A 26,804-nucleotide genomic window follows, 5' to 3' on the forward strand; every position below is an offset into this window, starting at 1 on the left:
TAAAACCTTTAAATGTTTAAAGTAAGAAACATTTAGGTTCAGCGTTCCCGTATCGGAATCCTACCGACAGCGGCGGCATGCCGTCGTCCTCCACAGTGACGTTGAGGCGATACTCCTGCTGTCGCTCTCGGTCCGGAGGGGCCGGCCGGGTCACCATCTCTCCGGTCATGCGGTCCATGCGGAAGGTCAGGTCCTGGTTTCCAGCAGTGATGTAATAAAACAGCATGGCATTCGGACCAATGTCCCTGTCGGTAGCAATCACTCGCATGACTGAGGTGCCTCCTCCCACGTTCTGCAAAACACAAGATGATCAAACTTCACAGCAAACCTGGGCCTGAATCTCCACATCTCAATGTTTTTGTAACAATGATTGAAAGGCAAACTTAAACTGTCTTCCAGGGATAAACCTCGTCCTCACCTCGTTCACGCTGACGTTGTATCCCCGCTGGCTTTCAATGACAGGAGCGTTGTCATTGACGTCCAGGATGTTGACGGTCAGCGAGTGGTCCGTGTATCTGGTGGTCGGTGAACCATTATCAGTGGCACGGACCTGCAAAACAGTGAATATTAAAAATGCAGATCAATAAAGGTTGAAATGTGTCATAACTCCCCAGTGCAGCCGCCTGACCTTCAGTAGGTAGCGATCTACAGACTCCCGGTCCAGAGCAGCGTTGACGTAAACCTCTCCATAGCTGTTATTCACCGTTTTGATCTTGAACACGTCCTCCATGTTTCCAGCCACCAGGGTGAAATTCACCTGAGAGAAGATCATTAGTGACAAATCAGATCCAATAAAAACATAATCTGAGTTTATTCAATCATAAAGTTGCTCCAAACATGCAAAAATACTGCAGTGTGATTAACTGTTGGTGACAAGGGTCCTTCCTATGTTGGGATATTTTCCCTCACATCTGTCCTAAATGCCACACCTGGTTTCTATTCAATATCAGGATATACAAGCCCATCAAAAGGCTGAATTATTATAGTAAATACATTAAAATGGCTTCTTTCTATTGCTTCTGATGGCTTCCATAGTGCTGTTACTGCTTTGTCTACGGTACAGTATGCAAACTCTGTACTCTGTCAGGGCTCCTTTGCATGAATTGCTGCAGTAATGCAGGGTGACATGGAGGGGCGTGGCCTCTGTCTCTGCTGACGTTTCATGGAATCCCAGCTTGTTTTAATGAGAGATGCAGATGTTTTCTGGTGTCACTCATCTTCACCTTCTTCTTCCCAACAGTTTCTCTGTGGGATATGGGTCAGTGCATTTTCATAATAACCAAGCCCAGAAACACCATTGTCCACTGGACCAGCTTCTGGTTCTGCTGGCAGTGTGGGCTGGTGACTCGTCCCGCTGCATCTCCATAAAGCTGAGCAGCAGAGGGAAGCAGGAAGTGCTCTATAATTTCCTGCTAGACGGCTGCGCTGGTGTTGGATTTGATAAAACCCAGCGGACCAGACCAGCAGATGACATGCCTCCCAAAACCATCACTGACTGTAGACCAGACCGGACTACAGTCCGGTCCTGAAGCAACCAGGATTCTGTGCCTCTCCAATCTTCCTCCAGACTCTTATACCTTGATTTCAAAATGAAATGCAATGACCTTTAACCTCTGTGTCGGTGCCATCTTCTCCATGATTACAAAAGTGTTCTGTTTCAAATTCAGAACCCCTGGTGTCACTAGTAGAAGTGCTGAAGTAAAGCCTCACCAGTCCATTTAAACCAGCATCACTGTCCTTTGCCAGCACCACTGCCACTCTCTTCCCCATGGCCGTGTTTTCTGGGATGCTCACAGACGTATCAGACGTTATGTCAAACACAGGACTGTTGTCATTTTCATCCAGAATGGTGATGGAAACCTGGGAAGCAGCAAAATGATCTGTAGCTTCCATGACAGGCTGAAGTTTGGTACTTACCTTTAAAATGAGTGGAACAAAAACAAACAGGCAGATTTCCATTCTGCTTTTTGCTCTATGAAATACCAGAACCTTACCTTCTGCAGATCCACAGAGGGATGCATTTGATAAAAGAAGAATGTCATTATTCTACAACAGATAAGACACAATACATTTAAAATAACGATGAAGCTGAATGCTAGAAAAGTAAAGCGACGTACCACAGTGGAGTCCTTCTTAGGTCCTCCGTTGTCAGCTACCACAGTCAGAGTGTACAGATCTCCCTTTTCTCTGTCCAGCAAGCCTGTTACCGTGATGCGGCCCTGGAACGCCACAAACAAAAGGTCCAGAGTCACAAAACACAGAAAAACGAAGAGCTATCAGGAAAATCCAGACAAAAGGAATGGAAGAACTTCAAAGCATTGAGCTCTTTGATCAGATTTCATTCATGCAGAAACAAGAGTGCAGAAAATGATGATGAGACATTACAGAGGCGGTCTGTTCACACAGCTTAAGGTTCTTAAGTTTTGTTATTTCACAACCACAGACGAAGTATTTCACTGGAGGTTGTCCAAGAAAAAAGAGCAAAGCACAACGGCGAAGTGGAAGAAAAAATAAATCTTGTGGAGATTTTTACAAGTGTGGAATTATTCTGCCAACAGAGACTCAAACCACCTACTGATGTCGTTACAGTCACAAATTTCCACCAGATTTACGTCTAGAGACATTAGTGAACCTTCAAAATAAAAGTCCAAATATAATTTCATTAGGTATTATCTATGGCTTAATAAACAAGGTGTAGAGGTTGTAAAGTAGCATGAACAACACATCTGAGAAAAATGGAGAGTCGTCCCGTCTGGAGGCTTGGTCAAGTTTCATGCCCCTGGTAGGGCAGACCCACCAGTGGATGTTCGTTACATCAGAACTAATTCAGAAAATGCGTTTCCATTTCACCTTCATCGCATTAACTCTGTGCTGTGTCAGTTTTTCTCCAACAACAGCAGACAGACCAAAAGTTCATTAGGTGACCCTAAGAAAGGGACCGAATATCATTAAAACTACCTATTATTTCTTTCCACTTCACTAATATGCACTATGTAGTGATGGTTGTTCACACAAAATCCCTTTAGAATACAATTTTGTGACTGCAGTGTGAAATTTTTTATATATTTATAATAAAGTGTGTAATAAGAACATGATGTGAGACTTTTCTCTGCTCACCGTGACGCTGTCTATCTTGAAGAGGGCTAAGGCTGCCGGCGACGTGTCGGGGTCAAAGCGGTAAGTCAGCTGGTTCAGGTTGTCGGCAGACTGGGCCTGGACCTGAACCACCTCCGTTCCCGTGGCGATGTTCTCCCGGAGGGAAGCCTCGTAGCCTGCGGAGAAGAAGGCCACGGCCTCGTCCAGCTCGTTCAGTAAGGTGACGTAGACGGTGCAGAAGCCTCGGTGGAACGGCGGCGCCTGGTCGGTGGCCGACACGTTCATGAGGTAGGACGTCTTGGTCTCGTAGTCCAGGTAGTCCACAGTGGTGACCAGACCGGTGCTGACGTCCACTTCAAACTTACGGTCTGAACCGGACACTATGGAGTAGGCAACAGCGCCGCCATCACCTGAACAGCAGGACAGAAACACAGACATCCAGAGTCCAGAATCACATTATTACTAATAGTTTCTTAACAGGGATTTTAGTTTTAAAGTGTCGACTTTAAAATATTGTTGTTAGTTTATAAATCATCAGCACCAGAATCCATTAAAGATCTGCTGTTGTTGCATCAGCCTTCCAGACGTCTCATGTGTTCTGGTTCTGGTCTGCTCTGCATCCAGAACCAGAACCAAACATGGAGAAGCAGCTTTCAGCTTCTATGCTCCACAAATCTGGAACAAACTTCTAGAAAACGGAAAAACTGCTGTAACACTGACTGACTTTAAATCAAGGCGAAACCCCTCCTGGTTAGAGCTGCCATGATTCATAATAACTGGAACATTGGTCAATATATGATGTTTGCATGATGATTCATGGGATTTGACAAAATAATATGTCTATATATATCTTGTTTCTTAATTGGTTTTTGTTTTATGTTTTTTTTGGTGCCTTGCTGCTGAAATTTGCTACACAAATAAACTCGGCTTGATTTCAAAGTTCTCATAACAGAGTTATATTTAAAACTTCCTCTGACCCGATTTTACATTTACAGAAAAACTTTATTAGGACGTGTTTATTTCGGTTTCATGGCCACTCTGATGTTTTGGAAAATGTTTGTCAGAATCATCAGATGTGCCACTGAGACAATTTAACAGCAAGGGAAGTGAAGAGAGGAAGTACAAACTGTGGAAGTAGTAAGACTTTAAATGCCAGTTACAGAAAACTCAACGTTTTTCCAGACACCAGAGACAAACAGGGTAAAAAAAAAAAAGAAGAATTTCTGGTGGAACAGCACCAACTAGTGGCTGGGTCGATATTCTACAAGCCAGCAGAGCGTGCAGCTCTGGCCAGGTGTGGTCAGACTCACCGGTGTCGGGGTCGGTGGCGCGCACGACGATCACAGAGGTTCCGATTCCGGCCGTTTCTCTCAGGCCCAGACGGTTGTACTGCTGCTGGGTGAACACTGGCACCTCATCATTGGCATCATCAACATATATGATCACCTGCAGGAGAACGTATTTACTACTTTACACAATGGGAAAGCCTGCGCTTGATTAGCCGAATTCAGCTTCAACCTCTGAATCAGAATGTGGGAATTAAACTGGATTAATGGAGAAAACACTGAAGCAGAATTTGTTCAAATTTCTGATAATGTTTGCAACACTTTGAGCATGAACCAGTGGCCTGCTGGGTGCAGTTCACACACGTCTCACCCTGACAGAGCTCCGCATGCTGCCTTCATCGCTGTTGAAGGCCTCCACCTCCAACACGTGGGAGCTGCTGGTCTCCCGGTCCAGCGCCCGGACGCCTCTGGTCACCAGGCCGCTCTGCCTGTCTATGCTGAACAGGTTGTTGTTGTTCCCTGCAGCCACAGGCACAAACAGAAAGAGACAAAGACGAGGGGAGTCTTTAAAATACTCCAGGTTTGAGTCAAATCTCAATTGAACTCAGTTAATTTACATCGATCCATTTCATTTTGAATATTAAACTGAATTTGCTGTTGGTTCTACTGTATAGAAACGAATCTCACAATGAAATATTAAGACAATTCCACCTTTACTTCAGAACACATATTCAGTAAAAAAAATAATAAAAAAAAGACAAAGATTTTTTTTTTAACAAAACCATCACTAGTACATCTGTGCTACCCATGATTCCCTGCTGCAAACACTCTCCTTGCCATTAGGAGAGATCTCAGTGTTGTGCTGTAACAATTCATAAGGTTGAAGCAAACAGAGGATCAAACAAGGCACAGACTAAAAATCCTTCTTAAAATGTTTGAAAGCATGCTGAGGGTGACACTGGGTTCACCGACTGGCCTTCTGTTTTTAAAGAAACTCACTTCCTTAAACAAGCAAACGATCCTGGTTTTCCCCTTTCGGTGAAAGAGACCTTAAGGTTCTAGAGAACAGCCACCAAGTCAGAAATAAGTTTGAATTTTGTTCTTTGTTGGAAATCATTTTGCAGAACTACTAAACACAACTACACAGTTGATCCAGACTTTTCAAGTCCTGACAGTGAGACATTTAAAATGTGGTTTTAGGCATATTTAGCAGGAACTCACCAGTGATGATCCTGTACAGAACTCTGCCATTTTCTCCCTGATCTGCATCTGTAGCTTGAACCTGTGCAGTGAAACGGAACCAGCAGAAATCACACAACAATGCTTTATATTAGGTTACACATCCACATCCACTAACATTAGCATGAAAGTCAGTAATTTGGGATTCCTAAGCCATTCTGATATGAAAGTGAAATGCTACAAAAACTTAATCTCTATTTTTTGCAAGCACTCAAATGACTGATCAATACTCAGACCAAGACAAAGGAATAAAATGAAGATCTAACACAGAGACTTCTAGATGTACAGTTAGCAGCTGTTCTGCTCTTTAAGCAGACTCAAACTGTCAGAAAAAACAAAAATAAAATGTTGAAAAAACATGAGCATAAACTTCTGACCAGCAGAGATATCAATATTACAAATTTGGATTTCTCACAGTCTAAATGTTCACTACAGAAGATAAAACGGTTTGGGTATTTTGGAGTCTTTACAGTCCACATTGTCATTCAGTCCACATCCCCTGGTACCCAGCCTCATGTTGCCACAACGACCACCGTAGCCTGGCAATGATGCCCTCCTTGTCCTCCAGTTAGAGGCAGGCAGCCAGGCTGGCCTCTGCACACACAGCCCAGCTCTGCAGCACACACAGATAAATACTGCAGCATGCTGCGCTGCTGCTGAATGGGCCGTGTCAGAAGATTGGCTTCTGAGTCTACAGAGGTCCACGGCTGCTGGCGCCAAGTGAGACGGACCTGATGACAGATCAGTATCCTCCGGGTGTCACCGACTCTCTGGGTGAGGCTTCAGATTTAGCAGAATGCAGAAACCTGAATGTAAATCTACAGAGGGCTTCACAAAACCATTCAGCCCAACAATACAACACTTTATAGGACGAGTTCCCACAGTGTGTTGGATGGGGAAACCCTCTGAAGACCCACAAATAACACTGCGAGATATGTACAGTAACATCAACTTTTAGAATGTTTTTTTCTCACTTTTAGTCACTATTCAATCGTTATTACAAATGGTTTAGCATAAATGTTGCGTCAAACCTTTTGATTTTAGTTGGAAACAAGACCTTTATGGTTTTTTACAGCAGTGTCCTCCATATCTGTGTTATCAAACATCTCAGCGACAAAGCAGCTTGTTCATGGCAAATAACATTTCAAATAATTATTTTAATTAATATTTCATAACAACAATTGAAAACAGCTTAGACTTTATTAATAAAAATTATAATTTAAAAACATTCTGATTTTTGACTTTCCTCCATCTGTCTCAGACCGCCATAGCACTTCCTGGTGGACCACCAACAGGTCAGCGCCCCCCACTTTGAGAAACACGGCTCTGTATAACCATTATTGTCATCTAGGGTTAAACACCTGCCACGCTGCGTTGTGGTGGGAAGGTTTTAATCTTTTTGTGCCATTTTTGTGGGAAATTTTATTTTGGGCAATCAGAGTAAAGGGGGTTAAACACAAATGCAGGCCACTTTTTCAGTTTTTTGTTGATAAAGTTACAATGAATAAAATTTTCCAATAAAATATATTGATGTTTGAGGTTATAACCTCCCAAATTAGGAGCAGTTGATGGAATATGGGTGTTTTCTCAGGAGGTTTGAGCAGAAACAGGCGCTGTGAGTCGTCTGCCTCCGCCTGTGTGTCCTCCTTTGCTCTCTCACTCTGCCTGTGTGTAGAGGGGCCCAACTTCAGTCTCATTAGCTTTATAAAGGGACGTGGAGAGGAGAGGAGAAAGAGGAGTACGGGGAGGAAGAGGAGGAGGATGACGCTGGGGGGTCAGACTGCTGAGTGATGAATAGAGTGTTACACAGCGGAGTGAACCACTTTGGCCCTACAACAGGGGCCACAGAGAGCAAGAACTTGTTGCACATGTCGTTTTAAATGTGATCCTGTGAAGCATGAAAAGAGAAAATATTCACAAAACTTTTGACTTAAATACCTTGCCTTCCCTTTAGCTCCTTTCCACTGGAACAGCAGAAAAACATACATTTTAATTTGCTGCACACGTTTTGCCCCCTTTTCTTTGCCGTTCCCCGTTTTCCTCCCCATCGCTTCCCCGCTCCGTTTCTGGGAAAGCAGCACTTTAAGGCAGAAAAACAAGTACTATGTGGATTCACAAAGAACAGGTTCTACCACAGTTACTGGAACCCAGAAAGGTGCTGCGCTAAGGAGACTTCAGACGGAGTGAGTATGTTTTCCACCAGGCATTCATTTTATATTAATGACACTTCTTCCTAAAAAAATTTTTTTTATTATTCGACTTAACAGAACTGAACTTGGAAAGTTGAAACTAGAAAAAAGTTTGTTAAAGCATCCTGCAGCCTGGACTCAGTGTGAACAGACTGAGATGGGAATCAGGCTCAGAGCTGCTGCTGTTTTCTGACATGTGGCTGAGAATGTGGACAGAGCAGAGCACAGAGAGTTGGCTTTACATGAAAAATAATTAGAAATGTTAGAATCCACAAAGTCACAATCATCCATCCAGTCATTAATACATTCACTTATTGGATCAAGATATAAAAAATACAAATAAATAGAATACAAAAAAGTAAAATGAAGCCAAAAGGAAAAGATTGTAAAAGAAGAAAAGATTTGTCATTATGAAGAACTTTAGAGATATGCGTTAATATTTCAGACTTTTCCAAACTTAAACTTCTGAAGTCATCAAGTTATTTTTATCTTTAAAGATTAAATAGACATTTTTTAAAATTCCTACAGAGGACAGGATTTAATAAGCCTGCAAAAAGCACAAACTGTGGGTAAGTAAGGAAGGAAGGAAGAAAAGAAGGAAGAAAGGAAGGATGGATGAATGTAATGATGGATGGATGGAACATCAATGACTGACTCCAAACATAAATATTTTCCATCCTCTTAGCTTTGTTGCTCTTCCAGACCTGGTAAATACTTTAAATGAAATTCCAGTTTTCCAGCGTTAGCAGTTAGACTTTAATGTTGGTGAACCTGTGCAGAATGAAGGAGGTTGGTCACAGCTGAGCAGTGAGATGTCAGGTGTGGTCCAATGAGAACTACAGGAGCTGCCAAGGTTCAAATCAGCAGCATGAGCCGGCTGCAGTACCTGAAGGTGAGACAGAAATGTGTGTCTCCAGTCGGGTGTGTGTGTGAATGTGTGTGTGAATGCGATGTGCATGGAGGCTCTGACTAATGAACTGACTCTCTAACGAGTCATCCTGCTCCACTGGCCTTTTCACAGTTTTCCTGGCATTTGGTCTTAAAAATAATTTCACGTCCCAATGTGTTTCCCTTAAACCGATAAGCCATGCTTTGTCTCCACTGAATTAAGGATGATGACATTTACAAATGTTACCGTGCTGAAGATGGGGGCGCGCTGAATGAGGGGGGAGGCGGAGGTAGAGTTGGTGGCTGCTTTGCATTTTACAAGGGGCGTTTTAATAAACCCAATTTGTTTTACATTGAAGAAAGCCTGTCAACCATTGACTGTTTTGTAGTCCTTGATTTAATAGCTACATAATTGCTGCAAATGCCGAACACTCGCTGCGTCTACGCGTGCATGCAGTCATTTCTATGCATTATTGTGTGTGTATATATATTGTAAGCCCTTGGGTGTATGATTTTAATATACAAAATAAACCCTAAAATGAACCTCCATTAGCTTCATAAGCTTGACTGGCCAAGTCCGGAGCTGAAATGGCATTTTGATGCAGTGTAATAGCTTTCATATCCGCTTTCCACATTCTGTCTGGTAGCAACCACGAATTTCACTGTGTAACACAAAAACAAACAGTTAAAATCTTACAGAAATATGGCATAAATTTGTTTTTACCCCCTTAAGTCAAAGTTTTGGAGTGTCTCTAACAGAGGCTGAAAAGTTTGTCTGTTCTTCTTTGCAAAACAACTCAACCACGTTTATTCACGACACAGACTCTCATTTGGATTCAGGGCCAGGCTTTGACTAGGCCTCTCTAAGGCTACATTCATACAGCAGGCAAATAAAACTCAAATCTGTTTTTTCCCTGCAGTCTGATCAGCCCAGTTCTGATCTTTTCACCCCCAAAAACCTGATCGATCATTTCCAGATGTGGAACTAATTCAGATATTTATCTGATTGTTTTCAAAGTGTCTGCAGTCTGAAGGCTCATGTCACATTTGATCCGACTTTTATGTCATTGACTGGAGACGTTTGTCATAATTCTGCACTAGAAGAAATCAGACGCGTTAATTCAGGACATAATGGCTGAAAATTATAATTATGAACTTATGAAAGAAGTTTGTCAGCGAAGCTCATTGCATCACAATCCCACCACTGTTAGCTCTGACTCCACATCCAAACAGACCATGAAGTCATGCTCCAAAAAAAGCCGTTGCTAACAGTGATAAAAAAACAAACAGAAAATAAACTTGCTCATAATTTGTTTTAAAAACATTTTGCCATGACGGTGTTTTTCTCCGTCCAGGGCAGAGACAACATGAACACCACCGACCCAAACTCCAACATCACCTCCACCTCTCCTGGTGGGAACATCACTGCCTCCATCCTGTCAGCCACCACCTCCACCTCTCCCTCCGTCCTGCAGCCTCCGTCTCATCCCTCAGATATGCATGACCCAGAGTTCACCATTATGGTGGTGCTGGGTCTGTCCCTGCTGCTGGCCGGCCTGGCGGCCTTCCTGGCGGTGTACAGGCGCTCGGAGACGACCTCGGAGGGCGACCTGGAGAGGAGCTGCGCCCCGGGGGAGAGACTGACCCGCGGCAGAGGCTTGTCCTCTGAGCCGCAGCTAAAGACCTGGAGGAGACTGGGATCATACCGCCGCTCTTACAACCTGTCCTTCAGGCGACCGCCTTACCGCCGGCCGCACCAGCGCGACAGGACGCGTTTGACCCGGCATGTCGCCTCGGAGACGCTGCAGCCCGACCCCAACATGAAGTCCCACATCACTACGCCCTGTCTGCTCAACTACGTCACTGAAATCTGACAGGTTGACCACCACTGACTGATCACTGATTAGATCAAAACAGCTTTTGAAGCTGTTGCTGGAAGTTTCTTTGATGTATTTGTTATAAAATTGTCTAAGACGAGCGACAACAAGGCGCGATGCAGAACACCGGGAAAAAAAACTTTATTAGGGACTCAAACAGCCGCTGGGGAAAACTGGATGTTTTCAACACATTTCTGAGCCACACTGACCAAATTCAGTCTGATCCTGATGTAAAATAGTATAAAAATTAAAATAAAATCATCTCAGATGGTTTGGCTGGAATCGATCTGCATCATTTTCCAAAACCAGGAACAGCAACACCTTCTAGAAGACTACAGAGAGAGAGAAATATTAAATTATTACGTGTTTCTATCTACGTAATTAATTAATCTACTGCAGTTATGTTCTATCAGAATAATTCCAATGATGACACATTCATGTTTAGGCCTTCAGAGGACAAACAGGCCCACAGCACCACAGAACCTCCACTGTACATAACAATGGGTAACAAACTGGACTCTGTTTTTATACATGCGGAGTCTTGGTTCTGCAATAAAAGATAAATTCACTTTTAAAGTTTTCTTTACCCGTCTTTACCAGAGGGTCATTTTAGAAAGAACTATAAAAACAGAAGTGATTTTAAATTGGCCAAAATACCAGACCTTCATAAATGACTCAGTAAATGTGAAGCAAACTGAGTCTTGAATTTGTTAAAGTGCTGCTGGCGTCCAGGCTCGCCCCACCTGAAGGATGCTGGTTCTGATGGGCACGGTTTCCAGAACGCTGGTCTCGTAGCTGTTTTGGAGGAAGATGGGCCGGTTGTCGTTGACGTCCTGAACCTCCACAAACACGGAGGCCGTCCCCGTCCTTCGGCTGTCTGCTGGACCGTTGTCTGAATGACAGAAACACCAAAAACATTCAGAAAACATTCATTATATATCAGCACAGCCTCAACTGCTGCAGTGTTTAGATTCAGTTTGATCTTTGTTGCTCCATCTAATCAAATAAACCTTGAGAAAGGCACATTCACCGCCTCTACTGCTGCTAATTGCTACTGTTCTCTCTTTCATTCACAGATCCATGCAGAAAATCTCCTAACATTTTTTGCCATTTCCAAACCATTTTAGAATTTTGCATAATGGACTGAATTATGACTGAAACAATGTTGGCCCTTTATTCACTTCTCTCCCTCTGCCTGTAAACCAGAGCAGCTGTAACTCTCTTGTCTTGCTCCATTTCACATCGTCTCTGTTGGATTCTCCGGTGCCTCCAGCAGATAAGCTGCCCTGATTCAATCCTCCTGACAAAACGGAAAACCTCAGAGATGTTTTTCAAACAGGAACAAAAGCTGTTGAGCAAGAGTCTGAAATCACCACAAGCAGCGTTTTCCCATCATATGTTCAGAAACAAGAAACACAGAAAAGGGAACTTTTATTTGTAAGAGAAAACGCACCGCTGAGAACAACCTGACAAACATTTACAGTTCCATGCAAAAGTGGTCAAGAAATATTATCCAAATGATCAACTCAGACTTTTAAATATTTTAGACCATAAATATGAATTAGAAGAAATGAAAAATGGGTTTGACATCATGCCTCTGGAGGAGCTGCAGATGTCCACAGCTCAGCTCTGAGTCTGTTCCAAATATCCGGGCTTCTGTGTCTGAGCTGCATATGGCCCCGGTGGTGGCAGCATCAGGATGCGGGAACGTCTTCTTTCAGCAGCATTGATAAAGTCAGTTTGGTTTGGAAAGAGCTAAATAAAGATCAAACTGAATCTCCAACCAGAGCTGCATGGAATGGTTACATCAAATGACAATGTCAGAATGGCCTAGTTAAAGTCTGGACATGGATGGCATTTGTCATCTGATTTTGTGTGGTCCTCCTGCCCAAATTCAGGAATAAATTAGGACAAAACTGAGATTTTCAAATTAACATCTGACTTACAAAAATGTCAGATGAAACTCAAAGTTATAATCTTTTCCAAGTTTTCTGCTTTCCTTCTGTTGCCATGGTAACTAGGACCACATCTCCTCTCTGACATCCTTTAAAGTAAACCTTGGTTCACCCAAATCTATAAGTTGCTGCAATAAAACATTTGACTACAACAAATGTTTTCATATAAAACCTGACCTGCCTTCAGTTTTTATTGATAATAAACAAAATATTAAGCCAGCTGAGATCTAACCCCAAACAGCCTGAAACTGAAAATGCTACGAAGGAAGGTTCTATAAAAGACTGAGTCAGTGGGGCTGAAGCCACAATTTTCAGATTTTCTATTTTCAAATCATCATTTTCTTTCCATTTCAAAACGATGTGATGCTTTCTGTTGGTCTAACCAAAACAGTTGAAGACATGGAGACGTTTGTGAACATTTATTTCAGACAGCAGGATGTAAACTTCTGACCCACCTATCGCCTCGATGACCAGAGTGTAAGCCGCCTGAGTCTCTCTGTCCAGGCCCACCACAGTCCTCACAATGCCGTCTCGGAAACCGACACTGAATTTACCGTCTTGATTCCCTCCTGCAAAAATAAAACAAAAAACAGAATTCCAGACTAAATACAACAAAAAACCACTGCATTTATTTAGGAGAGATCAACAAACTGCCACAGACATGGATGAATGGAAGTACTGAAGCCTCACGCTACAATGCATTAGTTCATAGAAATGTACAACATGTAACCCACAAACACAAAACATGTAACCGCTGTGACCTCTGACCTGTGATGAAGTAGCTAAGCTCTGCGTTGAGACCAGCGTCTTTGTCAAAGCAGACGAGTCGCGCGACAACGTGGTCTCTGGGAACGCTCTCCAGCAGGGACACATTGTATAGTCTGGGGTTGAAGGTGGGCGTCTCATCATTTACATCCAGAACTGACCAACACACACCAACACACACACAGACAGAGACACACCAGCACACAGATAGATGCACATGAGGACAAGTAAGGCAGCAGAGTACGGCTAAAGTAGTGAAAGTAGCTAACTGGGTTCACTGGAAACGAGTTGAAAGTAAACCGGGTTTTAAATGGTGAAGCCTTGTAAAAATAAAATTCCTTTGTCATTTAAAACCTCCTAACTGTCATGGTGACACTGGTGTCTTTGACATTTAAGCATTTTGGAGGCGACAGTTGAAGCTTAAGAGGGAAAATTAACAGCTGCAGAAAAGCAGGAGTTTTGGTAGTTTGTTAATGCCAAGGTGGAAAGAGATGAATGATCTTAAAGAAGCAACTGTTGCTGTGCAACAATCTGGGAAGAGTAGTAAGAAGCAGCCTCACTATTTCATGACTAATCGAGGTCATTTTTGCTCTTTATTTTGTATTCAGGTCCTTAAGCAATAACACATCATTTTATCTGCAGCTGTAGGCAAATGTTTTTAAATATAAAGATAAATTGTCAGAGAATCTTGATATATCCCAGTGAATTATTCAATAGTATAATCTGAAAGGCTTGCATTGCACTCATGTTATTTATGTTGTTTCTGATCTTCTGTCAGATTATAGTCTCTGAGAAAACCTAAGTTACTCTAAAGGAGCTGGTAGTTGTAAATATTTACAAGAAAATCACATTTTCCTGCAGTAGAACCTCAAAAAGTTCTTTAATTTGTCAAAGCAGATACCAAACATCATAAAATCCTCAGCTGGTCAGTCCAGAGTCCTGACTTTATGCCCAACAGAAAGCTGAGTATGAAGTGACCAAAACTGAATAAGAACAAAACAGCAAAGGGCTGAAATGACTTTAACTTGTTATGATGTCACTTAAAAATAGGAAGTGCATCTTTCTAAAGATGGGAAATTTCTTTATCACTAGTTAAAACAGCTGAAAGGTCTCCAAGTAGACGGAGCTCTGGAAAATGTACCCAAGTTCAGACAACGCAAAGTTCAGTGAAACTGCAAAAAAATAAAAAATAAAATAAAACTCCACACACACCGGCCTCAGTTAGGTTCAAATTCCTGACAATGCAATAAAAAAAATCTAATAATATCATAATGGTTACTAATAAGAGTTGGAAGAAAAAACATAAAAGTTCAGCACCACACGTTTCCATTTTTGCTCCTGAAGGAACCACAAGATGTTTAAAACGATGTTCATTAAAGATGGAACCAAGGTCGACAGATCCAGAGAGAAACTGGATCAAGTTACGCTGCATAAAGAAAAATGATATGATATGAAAGACTGAAAAAGTCATACAGAAAGAATTAAATATCTGATGGGTTGATTTTAGTTTTTCACACAAACTTTCTCTGTTTTTGCTTCATCTAGCATCTGGATTACAGTTGTGTGTTTTTGTACATTTTCAGACTAAACTTTTAAAAGACAAAACAATTCTTATTATGTGAATGAAGCTGTACTGCATTTTCATTTCCCTTCATCTCATCTGTATTTATAAAGCCCACCAGGAGGTGGCAGTGTGTTCTTCAGCAGCTCCCTCACATGCATGAAGCTCACCATCTGCCATAATTAATTAAGTCATCAGAACAAAAACCGTTCAGTCAGCAGGTTTGGAAGTTTCTCAAGCAGAGAGAGCCAATCAAAAGTCACCTGAGACAGTGAGCGTTGAAGTGGAGGTCCGAGGAAACTCCCCAGCGTCGTGTGCGATGATCCTCAGCTGATACTGGTCGATCTGTTCCCGGTCCAGCACCGCCGTGGAGGTGAGAACGCCGGTGGAGGTGTTGAGGTAGAAGTCAAGGCGGGGCATACCCATCTGCAGCACCATCGTAACGCGGCCATTCGCATCCTGATCTGGGTCCACTACCTGCACCTAGAGCAGGAAATGTTCATAGTACTTTAATAAACTTCAGACAGACAAGCTATAAAGATATAAAAACCATCCATATATTTGTGCAATATGCCTTTATACATGAAAACTTCTCTTATTTTTACCCTAAAAACCGAGGTTCCAATGGGAAGTCCCTCTGGCACTTCTGCAACAGACGGCAGGTTGAGGAAGGTCGGGTCGTTATCGTTCAGATCCAGCAGGTTGACAGACACTGTGGTGCTGGCTGATGTACGCAGTGGAGGTGTGCCACCTACAGAGGGCGCCAGAAGGGCACATAAAGACAAAACACACAAACACACACACTCACACTACAACACAAGAGTGCATGTCCTGGTCCGTAGAGTCCACCGACAGAAAAACCCAGAGAACGAATTACAGCAGTTTGTTTCCAGGTTGCTTTGATAAGTTAGACCAGGTGTCCAAACGTTTTACCACAAGGACCAAAATCATTAAGTTGGAAACCTGTGGGGCCAAAAAACAACATTTTTCTATAGTGAAATTTTTATTTTCTCAATTTTAACTTATTTTTGTAGAAAAGTGATATGTAGGATCAAAACTGTCTTTCACAAATGTTTCATTATAAGGTATACACAATTTCCAATACTCTGATTTTATTTTGTTTTTGAGCTATAAAACATTTCTCAGACTTTGCTCAGCAACAGGGATGGGATAATGGACACTCTTCTAAAGGTATTGCTGTATTAGCAATGGAGAAGTCTATGTTTATGGTTCTATTTACTGAAATAATAACATAGATACAGAAACCTGGTTAATAAATGAGAAATAATTTTTGATGTACCTGATATTTTTTAATTCAGACTATTTGTCAGTGAAAATGTTACCCTAAAAGGTAGAGTTTACTTGAAAGAAAGATTTGCTCCCCACAAAATGAATTGGAGGACCAGAAATGGCCCCTGGGCTGCAGTTTGGAAACCCCTGAGTTAGGCACATTTATAGAGCAGGAGGTCAACATATGCAAACTGCAAACACACAGAGCTGTAGGGAAAGTACTCACGGTCAACAGCAGACACTACGATTTTCCTCATCAGCTCCGTGTCTCTGGTGCTTTCCCGGTCCAGTGTGACACCGCTGGTCCGGATCTTCCCGGTTCTGCTGTCGATGGTGTAGAAGGGGTTTGCAGGACTTATGCTGTACACCACTGTCCCATTTTCCCCATTATCTGGGTCCACTGCCAACACCTTTAGTGTGGGGAAAGAGCAAAAGGTAGATGAAGCTTTTTGAACAGGAATGATTTATGACAAGAAAATGGAAGGAGAGAAAAAAAGAGGAGATGAGGAAACAAAGCAGAGAACACAGGAATAAGAGAAACTGAAAGAGGACTGATAAAACAACATCTTCACATAAAGACTCACTACCAACCAGACCTTCACATTCTGTCCCGTTTCAGCCATAAACGTCCTGTTGGTCTGTCACTAATACAGTTCAGCAAAGTGCTGAATACTTGTGAGGCAGAAGGAAAATGACTTGAATGGTTTCCAAACTTTTTTAGAAATAAGAATCTGAAGGCTTTAGCTTGTTGCCCACTGAGTCAACACCTTTAAGTCCAGTCACAGTCAGAAGTTCAGTCAGAAGCTGCACCCAGAACGACTGTAGGAAACAACATGAAAACCTCTGAAGAAGACACTGAACACATTTTAAAGAAAAATGGAGTGGCGTCAGATTTTAGCATTTGGAGGATTTCTCTTTAGGCTGAAGACCACGAACTAGTTAATGCTAGACACACTTGTTTCTTTTGGTTGTATTTACCCAGAATGCCATGGGTGATACAACCTTTAGAGACCGCTCCAAAAACTCTTCCTGGTTTTGGAGTGGTCTCCGGTCCGCTTGATGTTCACATAAGAGTTCAAACCGCACCAGAGTTCACTTCAACCAGGCTGAGGTTAGGTCCAAACCAAAAATTACCAACTCTGGTCCTCCTAACCGTTAGAAGGACCAGGGTTCGTAATTATTGGTCTGCTTCAGAGCTCAACTGTGCATTCACACCTCTCCAAACTAACCGAACTTTCCAGACGAACTAGAGCTGGCTTCCAAACACTTCAGATGTGTCTTCTTCCCAGTTGTACATGATTAAGCTGAGGTACAACACACAGTCCCACCAAATGCTTGAATGTCTGTGGTTGTGATATGAAAGTTCATTTCCTAGGCACTGTAACTTCCTGATGCTGTAACTCAGCCAGCTAAAGGAAAAGTGGCTGCAGTTTTTTTCTGACATGCAATTGTGATGGATGATCCGAGAGAGGAGCCTGAAGCCGAGCTAAAACACTGGCTGATTTTTAAAGAGCCAATCAATTATTCAGAGTGCTGACTAAAATTGCTGGAAAATGGTTAATTGGTCATTAGAGGAACAAAGGCTTTTGTGAGCGTTTAATTATTAAGACGACATGTTAGGCTGGCATTTCTGAGACTCATTGATTAGCAAATACACGGACGAGGAATGTGGAAAAAATAGTGGAGAAATGTCTGGATGAGCTGCGTTCAAGTAATCAATACCGGTCTGAGCGAGAACATTCAGAGATTGTGAGCAAATTTACATTTGCCCGGCTGATCACAGCTGGTTGTGGTGGGAGAGGCAAGGAGAACGGGTTTAGCAGGAGACGTTGGAGCTGAATGTAAGAGGCTAAAGGCTGATAGTGGGGAGCGGAGAGATTTGAGTGGGTTGATCCTTGGACTGGGCACAGCAGCCAAATTCATCGGCTCACTGGACACCTCCACAAGGAATCAGCAGGTGGCTTCCAGTCGCCATAGAAACACTGGATGGACCCGGGCTACACTGGGGCCAATTACTGAACTGTGAGCCTGGATGGTCAAATTCATTGAAAAGTGTACAGAGGGGCAATAGTGTCTGTCCACTGAGGGCAGACATTCACATAGAGTATGCATTGCATCGCTGGATGCAGCGTGAATGAAGTCAACTGAGGAACAGATCCAACAAAGTGGAAAAAGTAGCAACGTTTTGGCGGCGGAGTCCGTCGCCTTCATTTGATTTTCCCCAACTCTTCTTCGTTTCACACTCTGCTCTGCAAGACGGCTCCTCGCCTCCTCTTCTGCCTGGAAGCTGAATAATTTGTTATGCATATAACTACAGGCTACACTTTAATTAGCAATCAGACTCCTTTAATTACACTCAGTGACGCCTCCTTAATTAATGGACAATCAGGACTTAATTACAAACAACACACTGCCAAAGACACCAACAGTTCAGGGAGAGTTTGGGGTAATAGCGGAGTTCAGTCGACCTAAACTGCTCCGGATATTAGTCTATCAGTACGGGAAGCCGACTCCTCCCTCCTTCCTCAGTTACAGTAAAACTTCAGCTGAATAAGAGGAATATATTTTTCTTTTCTAATAAGCAGCCTTAAATATTTGATCTCACTGCTGTTTTTTTATGTGCAATCCATAATTGAAAAACTTTGAGATGTTATATAGTGGAGTCCGGATGTTCTGGGGCAGTTATGTTAAAGAACTAGGAAGCCCAGATATTCAGCTCTTTTTAAAGAAATGTTTTTATATTGAAGTTTTTCTCCGTTTCTGGAAAAGAAATTGATTTTATTGACCTTAAACAATAAAAATGTACATAGTGCTATACGCTTGAGCTGAAATAACTCCAGTAAGATGCTTTTGTAGCCATCGGCCATCTAGGAATTTTACAGGAAACTACTGTCGTCTTTAGAGGCCTATTTATGGCGGCAACATGTTGGAGTAACTCTGCTATGTTGGATCTGACTGATTCGGTTTGATTGAGCTGTTGCATGTTTGGACGATTATTTCTGGTTCTGGATGCTGTGTAGCTGGAAAGAGTTTTGCTCTTACTTTTCTACATTCAGACAGCTGCTGTAACTGTGACAAGATATTGCCTTTACAGAGACTGAAATTACTTTTCTCCTCAGGGTGTCTGGACTCAGTCTTATAGAAATGGAGAGGAGATGCTTCAGCTGGGGGAAGCTTGAAGCAGAGCTCCCCTTTAATGCTTTTCTAGACCCGTGCCACAGGGACGGGACCAAGAGAAAAACCCAGAACTCAGTAAAAGAACTCTAAGTTCTTTCTTGGGATCCTCCAGACGGAGCTGGAGTGTTGCTTGGCACAGGAATGTTTGTGATTTTCTTTCCCTGTTGCTTCAATGACCCGATCTCAGGGAGGTGGGAGACATTACAGACAGATGAAGGTTAGGCATATGAATCATTGTTGTCTTTGACTTAACTAATTATAAAATAAGAAGACAAAATAAAATATTTTTTGTTGTTGTTTACCACTGTTGCTATGAACACCTGGGTGGTGCAGTAAGGTTGGGCAGGATGGACTCACAGAGATAACATCAGTGTTGATTGGACTCATCTCCACAACGTTGGCTTCGTACGGCTCGTCTCGCCACGTTGGGGCGTTGTCGTTGATGTCGAGGATGGTGATGTTCACCTAAATCAGGGTGGAAAGGAGACTCTATCATCTTCTTCATATAATATTAATGATGTAATGAAAAATCATGATATCCAACACAAATATATTTGTATTACAAAAGCAGGACTCTGGTGAAAATCTTGCATCAACTCATCGGAGGCATGAATGTTATATCAGATTTGAGTTTTCCATCATTTATGCTAGCTATTATTCTGACTCAGATGTTTGAAAATTTGGCAGAGCATTATCATGACTTTTGACCAAAAGGCAAAAATAAGTAAACCAATGAGATACTGAAACAAAAACCAGACTTTGCTAAGACAATTTGTTCATTTAGAAGATGACGGTAAGGTTGTTACAGTGGCGATGCCTGTCTTCTGCTGAGGCCCGACTCCTCCATCCACAGCTCTCACGATCAGGATGTACTCTGACTTCTGCTCTCGGTCCAGCAGGGCTGTGGTGGTGATCTCTCCTGAAACAGAAAAAAGCAGCAGAAAACATTCATACTGCCAACATTACAGCAGCTGAACATTTCAGGATAAACCGAGAAGTAATAAAAGGTGCAAACATTCACAGATGAGTGATCAGGGCTTTCACAATGCAGACCGCCAACAAAGTAAACGACTCGAGTAAAAGCTGATCTACACAGACTTAGGCAGCTTGAAAGTCCACAGATTAGTTAGTATGAGGTGACAGTGTGTATTAAAATGCACAAACTAAAATACCTGAGCGTGAATTAAGACGAAACTGAGAGGAGCCTTCCAGGGAGTAGATGAGAGAGGCCTGGCCAAACTCCCGCGAGGCGTCCAAATCAGTTGCATTTACAACCAGCACTGTTGCCCCTTTGTACGATGAATAATGTGGAAGAGAGACACAAAGAAAGTTACAACTCATTGTATGAGAAGAGATGTTGTTGAGTCCAGTTAAAAGAGGAAACAATCAGAGAAAGACAAGCTGCAGAGACAGTTTGCAACAAAGCTGGTAGAGCTAATTTCTTCACCGCCCCCCTCCACAGTGACACTGATGGCACGGCAGTGAGTGGGTTTATGGATTAGTGGATTATCAGACTGTTATTTGGCACAGAGCTGATCAATAGCTAGGCTGGTAAGGGGATGAGATGCTTGCCAGAGCCGCAGGGCAAGCCCTAAGCTCCGTCTAGAAGAGCCAGCCTTAGGCCTCCACCTCAGGGCCAAATACTGCTCTAAACCTCAGCGTTCCTTCAAGCCGCTCAAAGAAGTGCTCCACTAAATAGTGTGCGAAACATAAAGCATGGTCAGCGTCTGCTGCAGCTAAAAGAGAGAGAAAGGGGCGGTCAAATATCCCATTTTCCTCTTGCGACTGGAAACTAATCTATTGTCTGGGAAGAAAAGAGGCTTCACATGCATGAGAATGAGCGCAGCAGCTAGCGATTTCCCTTGAGGAGCCAATATCCCACATTCTGAGAGAGTATTTCCAAACAGTATTGAAACAAAACACAGACAGCACAGGTTAGAGAATACAGACATATTAAAACAAGTCACACCTGAAGCTGCAGAAAAAATATCCAAAAGAAAGACAAAGCTCTTGGTTGAATATGCAAATACACTTAACAGAGTGTTTGAGAGATGTGTTTGTTGTGCAACCCACAAATCTAATTAGAGACATTTGCATTTACTGCATAAATGCAGTGATAAGCCTGTAAGAAACTGAGCTGATTTCAAGTTTACAGGCAGTTTAAAAACAGGTATTCTTTGAACAAAGAGCACATCTAATTGTATTTTCCCAGTTCACCAACTTCTGGATAACACTGATCCACACACGTCTGCATGACTGGTAAAGTTAAGCATCTAAATATTGTTTTACAGCTGAGGTGAATTCATTACTGCCACATGTGAAGCCGAAATTATGAGCTCTACAGAGTAAGGTTCTGCAAGACAACTTTAACTACAACAGTCCTGGAACAGCAAACGGAAAACCACGTCATTTATGGTTCATCTACATTTGATATGACTGCTTAACGTAAAACATACATATCTTTTAATTGATTCTGTCATCAACACAAATTTATTAGAACAGAAAGCTTTATGTTATTGTGTCAGATACATCAGGGTAGAATAGGTATCGCAACCACCCATAAAAAGTTAAAATTTGCTCATAACAGTCAATTGTAATAATTGAAACATCGAGTGTCACTTAATATGCATTGATACGCTTGGAGGAAACCACCTTAGTGCTACCACAAGCTAACATCGTTGGTCTTCCTCATTTCGGCTCATAGTGGTTCAACTAATGAGACCTGCTGTAGTGAGATAATGTTAAACCTATATAAAAAGGTTTGTGGATGTAATTAAAAGATTGCAAAAAAATAAATAAATGAATTAATTAAAGGGTTTCTATACTTTAGCAAACCACTGCTAACTGTGAAAACAAAATCCCCTGTGAACCCTTTACATTTTGAATGGCATTTTCCAGCTAAAAGTGATGAGAGGTAGTTAGCCTTCAATTAGCACGTGGCTAACTGGGAACCATTTTATTCCTTTTTTGCAGGAAAATAGTTAGACACTTTCCAAACTAAAAAAGAAGGAGAATTCATTACTGTCAAGTCCAGAAAAATTGGAACGCTTCAACGTTTGAATGGTTGAAATAGTTTTAGGTTAAAATGCATGAAGGAAACACAACTGGACACCAAACTCACCAGCATTAAGGTTCTCTGGGATTTTGACGATGTAAGACGGTTTGCTGAACTCAGGTGGATTATCATTTTCATCCTGCAGGTGGGAATAAGCATAAACAACAGTTCATTTTGATGCACCAAACAGTGGGAGAAATTATAAAAAAAAACATTAAAGATCTAAAAACTGGTTGCCGTTTCCACTGTGACTTGGGATTTAGCTTAACATCTGTGGGATTTAAGTCAATAAAAGTAGGAAAAGGTTTTTACAATCAGAGTCTTAGTTGCAAGTCAGGCTCTAAACAAAAAATGTTGAACCAGAAGATGACATTTAAGTATGGTTAATGAGCTCGATGTTATCTCTAGGTAAATATCTCAATTATCCCTATGAACAGCAGACCACAAGGTGAAGATCATCAGGATTAGGGAACCAGGCCTCTGGGTTAAGCCTTGACTGGGCTCAGACTGAAAAAGTAATAGAAAACCCCTTTAATGATGGCAAAGACTCTGAGGAGAGAAACATCAGGTGGCATGTAAGCCAGGTCTAACCATGCTAATTCCCTGCAGCATAATCTGGCTTTTGGAAGACAGAGACATACTTTGCTGGCAGAAAAAACGTTGGAGTTGGTATGTGGGTTGAGCAATACTAATTCTATATAGTTGGAATCATTTAAAGTATGGGTTCTGGAACCAAACTCCTGAAGGAGGTCTGGATTTCCTCCTACGAAATGGCCTGAGGAGAGAGGCCTTGAGTGGGTGATGCCCTCAAACCCCTGGATGAGAACCTTGGTGATGAACTGCGTCCCAGTGAGCAAAGAGGATCAACTCATTGTGGTTTCAACTTTTCAATACATATGAACTTGAAGAGCAGCTCAGTTTACCTGGGCTTCTTGATGTTCACTGGAGGTACCATGTGGGGATGCCTGGTGTTAATTCAGGGGTGTAACTGGGAGGAATGGCCTCCCTAACCAGGACATATCTTGTTACTAAACTTTTGTCTGTAAGGCATGGGGTGTCCATAACCAACACCATGATGCAGCACAAGGTGGTTCATACGTGTTCTTAGAGTCAGCTCACCTTCAGAGAAAGGTCAATAAGCAGTTTTGTAACGTAACATCAGAGAGGCAGAAGTCATTTGAGTACCTAAAGGCAGTGAGTCGGCTCTGGTAGCAGAGCAGGCTGCAGGACAAACCTGATAGACCCAAACGAGTGAACTGGGATCATCTGGCAGACGACTCTATTGAGGAGATCTTCAATTTCCAAGGAAGGCTGGAGACATGCTTACTGAACGGGTCATGTTTAGGACCTCCATCACAGATGCAACTTCCAGAAATTGTGACATAAAGATCACAATAGAATGATATGGTGGCAAACAAAGATTATGCAGGGTCAGGTCAAAGAATGAGGCCTTAGGTCAAGAATCAGTGGAGAAGTTCAAGTACGGTGTCTTGTTCATGAATGACGGGACGGAGTAGGAGATCCACAGATAGCTGGGCTGCACAGTGGCACACTTGGTTGCACTGCTGCCTTGCAGCAAGAAGGTCCTGGTTAGATTCCTGTGCATGTTCTCCCTGTGCATGTGTGGGTTCTATCTGGGTACTCCGGCTTCCTCCCACCGTCCCAAAACATGACTGTCAGGTTAAATAGTCTCTCTAAATTCTCCTTAGATATATATATGTGTGTGTGTGTGTGTGTGTGTGTGTTGGCCAGTTCATTCTAGTGGATCCCAGTGTGTTTAGTGAGAGACATGTACAGTGTGGGGTTCCTTCCTGGACCTGTTACCCTTCTTCTTGGATAAGCAGAAGAGAATGAATAAATGTTTGGATACATAAATTGATACTTACGGTGGTGAATTTGAAAAGTAAAAACTTAGTTTGTAATAAAAATGGAAAGGGAAGAAATGACAGATAAATTCCTTTAACGTGGAACAACAGCTGCCTTAAAACAGCTTCAGTCAGAGCATTTAAACGTCTCACAGCCTCCCACTCATGAATGCGACTCCATTTCATACCAACATTTCCAGTTGTCTGGCTATTCACAGAGAAGATCCCCACTGCGTGAGCTGCTGAGAAATGTTAACACTTTAACAACAGTCACTGGGACAATTATCCATTTGGGCTCCGAGTTACACTGGTGCAGAGGATTGTGTGAGTGTGATGCTGCCAGCTCCTGATAAACCCCTGTGGTGAGAGTCACGACAGAGAGAGACACAGGCAGAGAGACATAGGGGGAACGCTGGATTGTGAACATCTATCCTGACTGGTCTTAGCAGCTTTTCTCCCTCATGCGGGATGCGTATAGGAATTCCTAATGGTCTGTGCTTATCAAAGGATATTCATCCATTCTTCTCTGCCGTTTCTCCTTTCATGAATAAAAAGTAAGATGTATAATGGATGTCTTCCATGGGAAATGAGTCTGGGGGCCTGGCGACTGTGGACCTCATCTGCTCATTATGGTTTGATGGCTGCATTTACAGTTTCTAAGCAAAGGTCAATATATGAGTTTTTAATTTAAAAGTCAATAGAAAAAACAAAGGAAAACAAAAGGGTGTTTAGTGCTATTCCTGAGAAATGATAAGAGAGAAAGGAGTGAAACAGAGAGGAAGATGTGTCACTGAAAGCTTACATACACTCATCAGGACTTAAAAAATGTACTGCAACGGCTCTTACCCACAAAACCCACACAAAGTCAAAAATTTAGATTTAAGCTCAGATATTTAAAGTGAAACTGACTGTTCCACCTCCGGGAGGATTCAGGGTGGCTTTTCTTTGTCTTTTTCTTAGTTGTGCCACCCTAATTTTTTTACTGACCTAGTCTGCCGACTCGTATGGAAATTTAGTGTTTCGGTTTTCATGGATTCACCTGATAACAGTGTTTATGTGGATCGTAACTCCAAAACATTTGCGGAAAATGTGCCTATTCAAGGACTTTTTTCCATAAACAATATGTAAAATATGTAAAAATGTAGCTTGGGAAGCTGGCACACCTGGACACAACGCTACGTGATAGGCTTTGGGCTGCGGCGCCACTAAATGGTGCTGATTGGCTGAACCCCTGAAGTAAGAAATAAGGAAGACTGTGGGTGTTAGCTTCTAGGGCAGCACTAACACAGTTTCCACTGCTGAGCATTAACACATTTGAAGATATATTTGGTGTTTAAACTAGAAAATAAGCAGTGATAGTCTGAATGGTCTCAAGTTTTTGCAGAATTTAACTATTCCCTGATAGTTGTGGTACCCAAATACCAGGGATTCGCTGTGCATGTCCCTATTTGCCTTAATATTTTAAGGCAAATATCAACTGGAAACTTACATTGATGGAATGCAGCTTTATTTAATTCACTGACAAGGTTGTACTTACTATAACCTCCACTGTGACCGGGACGGTGCTGTTAAGCGGCGGATTTCCTCCATCTTTGGCCATCACTGTCAAATAGATCAACCCCTTGGGGACCAGCTCATAGTCGAGAGGGCTGGTCACGCTTATGACTGGGGCAGAAAGAGCAGGAATGGAAAAGGTTCAGTTTTGTTTCCGCTGTTAATGAAACTAAGATGTGGGAAACTGAGTACACCCCTGCTGCTTTCAGACAGTTTGAACTATTTTAGGGTGCTCCCAGGAACTGTTTCTCTTTTATTGTACAATTTTAAGAGAAAATCAAAAATGTAGAAATTCTTTGACAAAAAAAAAGTATATTGAGGTTGAAGAGATAAGAATACCTGCATAGCCTTCCACCATGATGATGCTGAAGTACTGAGGGAAAACCGAAGCTGAAATGATGGTGTACGTCAGGAGGTTGTTGGGAGGAGAATCCTCATCAGTGGCCTGTAAGTGGGCAGATGTTAGGGGGGAGTGGTACTTATAACATAATGTCTTAGTTGAAGTTTTAAAAGTAAGACATAAAAAAACAAGCTGTAGCACAGCAGATGTTGCAGCACACAATGCTCATCTTTCAATTTAAATGTCTGAACTATATGAAGTATTTAGGTCTGAGCTGGAGTCTGCAGCCAAGAAGCTGCCAGTCAACGGTGGCATGTTATTGGATGGATTAAAGCTGATTCTGGCTATTAGTGGTGCAGACGTCAGTGTTGGATGAACACCAACTGAGCCACGACAAGCCAAGCAGGCAGAGGAAAGATGGAACCGTTTGTTGAAGGACTAATCCGCAGCAGCTTTCACCGCGATGATGACACCGGCTCATTATTGTTGATTTGGCAGGAACTTTAAAATGAGTCCTCCGGCTGTGAGGAGAGTCTACTGGGCCTCACTGGCATCATTAGAAGCTGGACAGGTTGTCAGAAACACTCATTTGTATCTCTGCACAACAGACATATCTCTATGCTTTCATTTAATGCCAAAATGTTGAGTAAGCAATACCTTTCTTCCC

The 26,804-nt window shown here is 42.3% G+C and overlaps 1 protein-coding gene across 1 annotated transcript in view; it reads right to left on the reverse strand.

Annotated features, from left to right (window-relative positions):
* Positions 1-26,237, reverse strand: part of cdh23 (cadherin-related 23) — a 71,145-nt gene extending 44,908 nt beyond the window's left edge. Inside the window, exons 1-21 of the mRNA XM_016664801.1 lie at positions 26,137-26,237; positions 25,781-25,908; positions 22,445-22,517; positions 20,496-20,612; positions 20,130-20,242; positions 19,681-19,788; positions 16,373-16,556; positions 15,462-15,607; positions 15,120-15,339; positions 12,986-13,099; positions 11,319-11,467; positions 5,604-5,664; positions 4,753-4,901; positions 4,407-4,542; positions 3,118-3,506; positions 2,118-2,219; positions 1,995-1,997; positions 1,711-1,860; positions 629-757; positions 419-550; positions 65-292 (exon numbers count right to left, since the gene is read on the reverse strand). Coding sequence (XP_016520287.1) covers positions 65-292; positions 419-550; positions 629-757; positions 1,711-1,860; positions 1,995-1,997; positions 2,118-2,219; positions 3,118-3,506; positions 4,407-4,542; positions 4,753-4,901; positions 5,604-5,664; positions 11,319-11,467; positions 12,986-13,099; positions 15,120-15,339; positions 15,462-15,607; positions 16,373-16,556; positions 19,681-19,788; positions 20,130-20,242; positions 20,496-20,612; positions 22,445-22,517; positions 25,781-25,908; positions 26,137-26,155 — 2,850 coding nt within the window. The 5' untranslated portion in view covers positions 26,156-26,237. The remainder of the gene's footprint in view (positions 1-64; positions 293-418; positions 551-628; positions 758-1,710; positions 1,861-1,994; positions 1,998-2,117; positions 2,220-3,117; positions 3,507-4,406; positions 4,543-4,752; positions 4,902-5,603; positions 5,665-11,318; positions 11,468-12,985; positions 13,100-15,119; positions 15,340-15,461; positions 15,608-16,372; positions 16,557-19,680; positions 19,789-20,129; positions 20,243-20,495; positions 20,613-22,444; positions 22,518-25,780; positions 25,909-26,136) is intronic.
* Between the last annotated feature and the right edge of the window lie 567 nt (positions 26,238-26,804).

This window comes from Poecilia formosa, unplaced genomic scaffold (genome assembly GCF_000485575.1).
Source record: "Poecilia formosa unplaced genomic scaffold, Poecilia_formosa-5.1.2 Scaffold513, whole genome shotgun sequence".
Lineage (NCBI taxonomy): Eukaryota > Metazoa > Chordata > Actinopteri > Cyprinodontiformes > Poeciliidae > Poecilia > Poecilia formosa.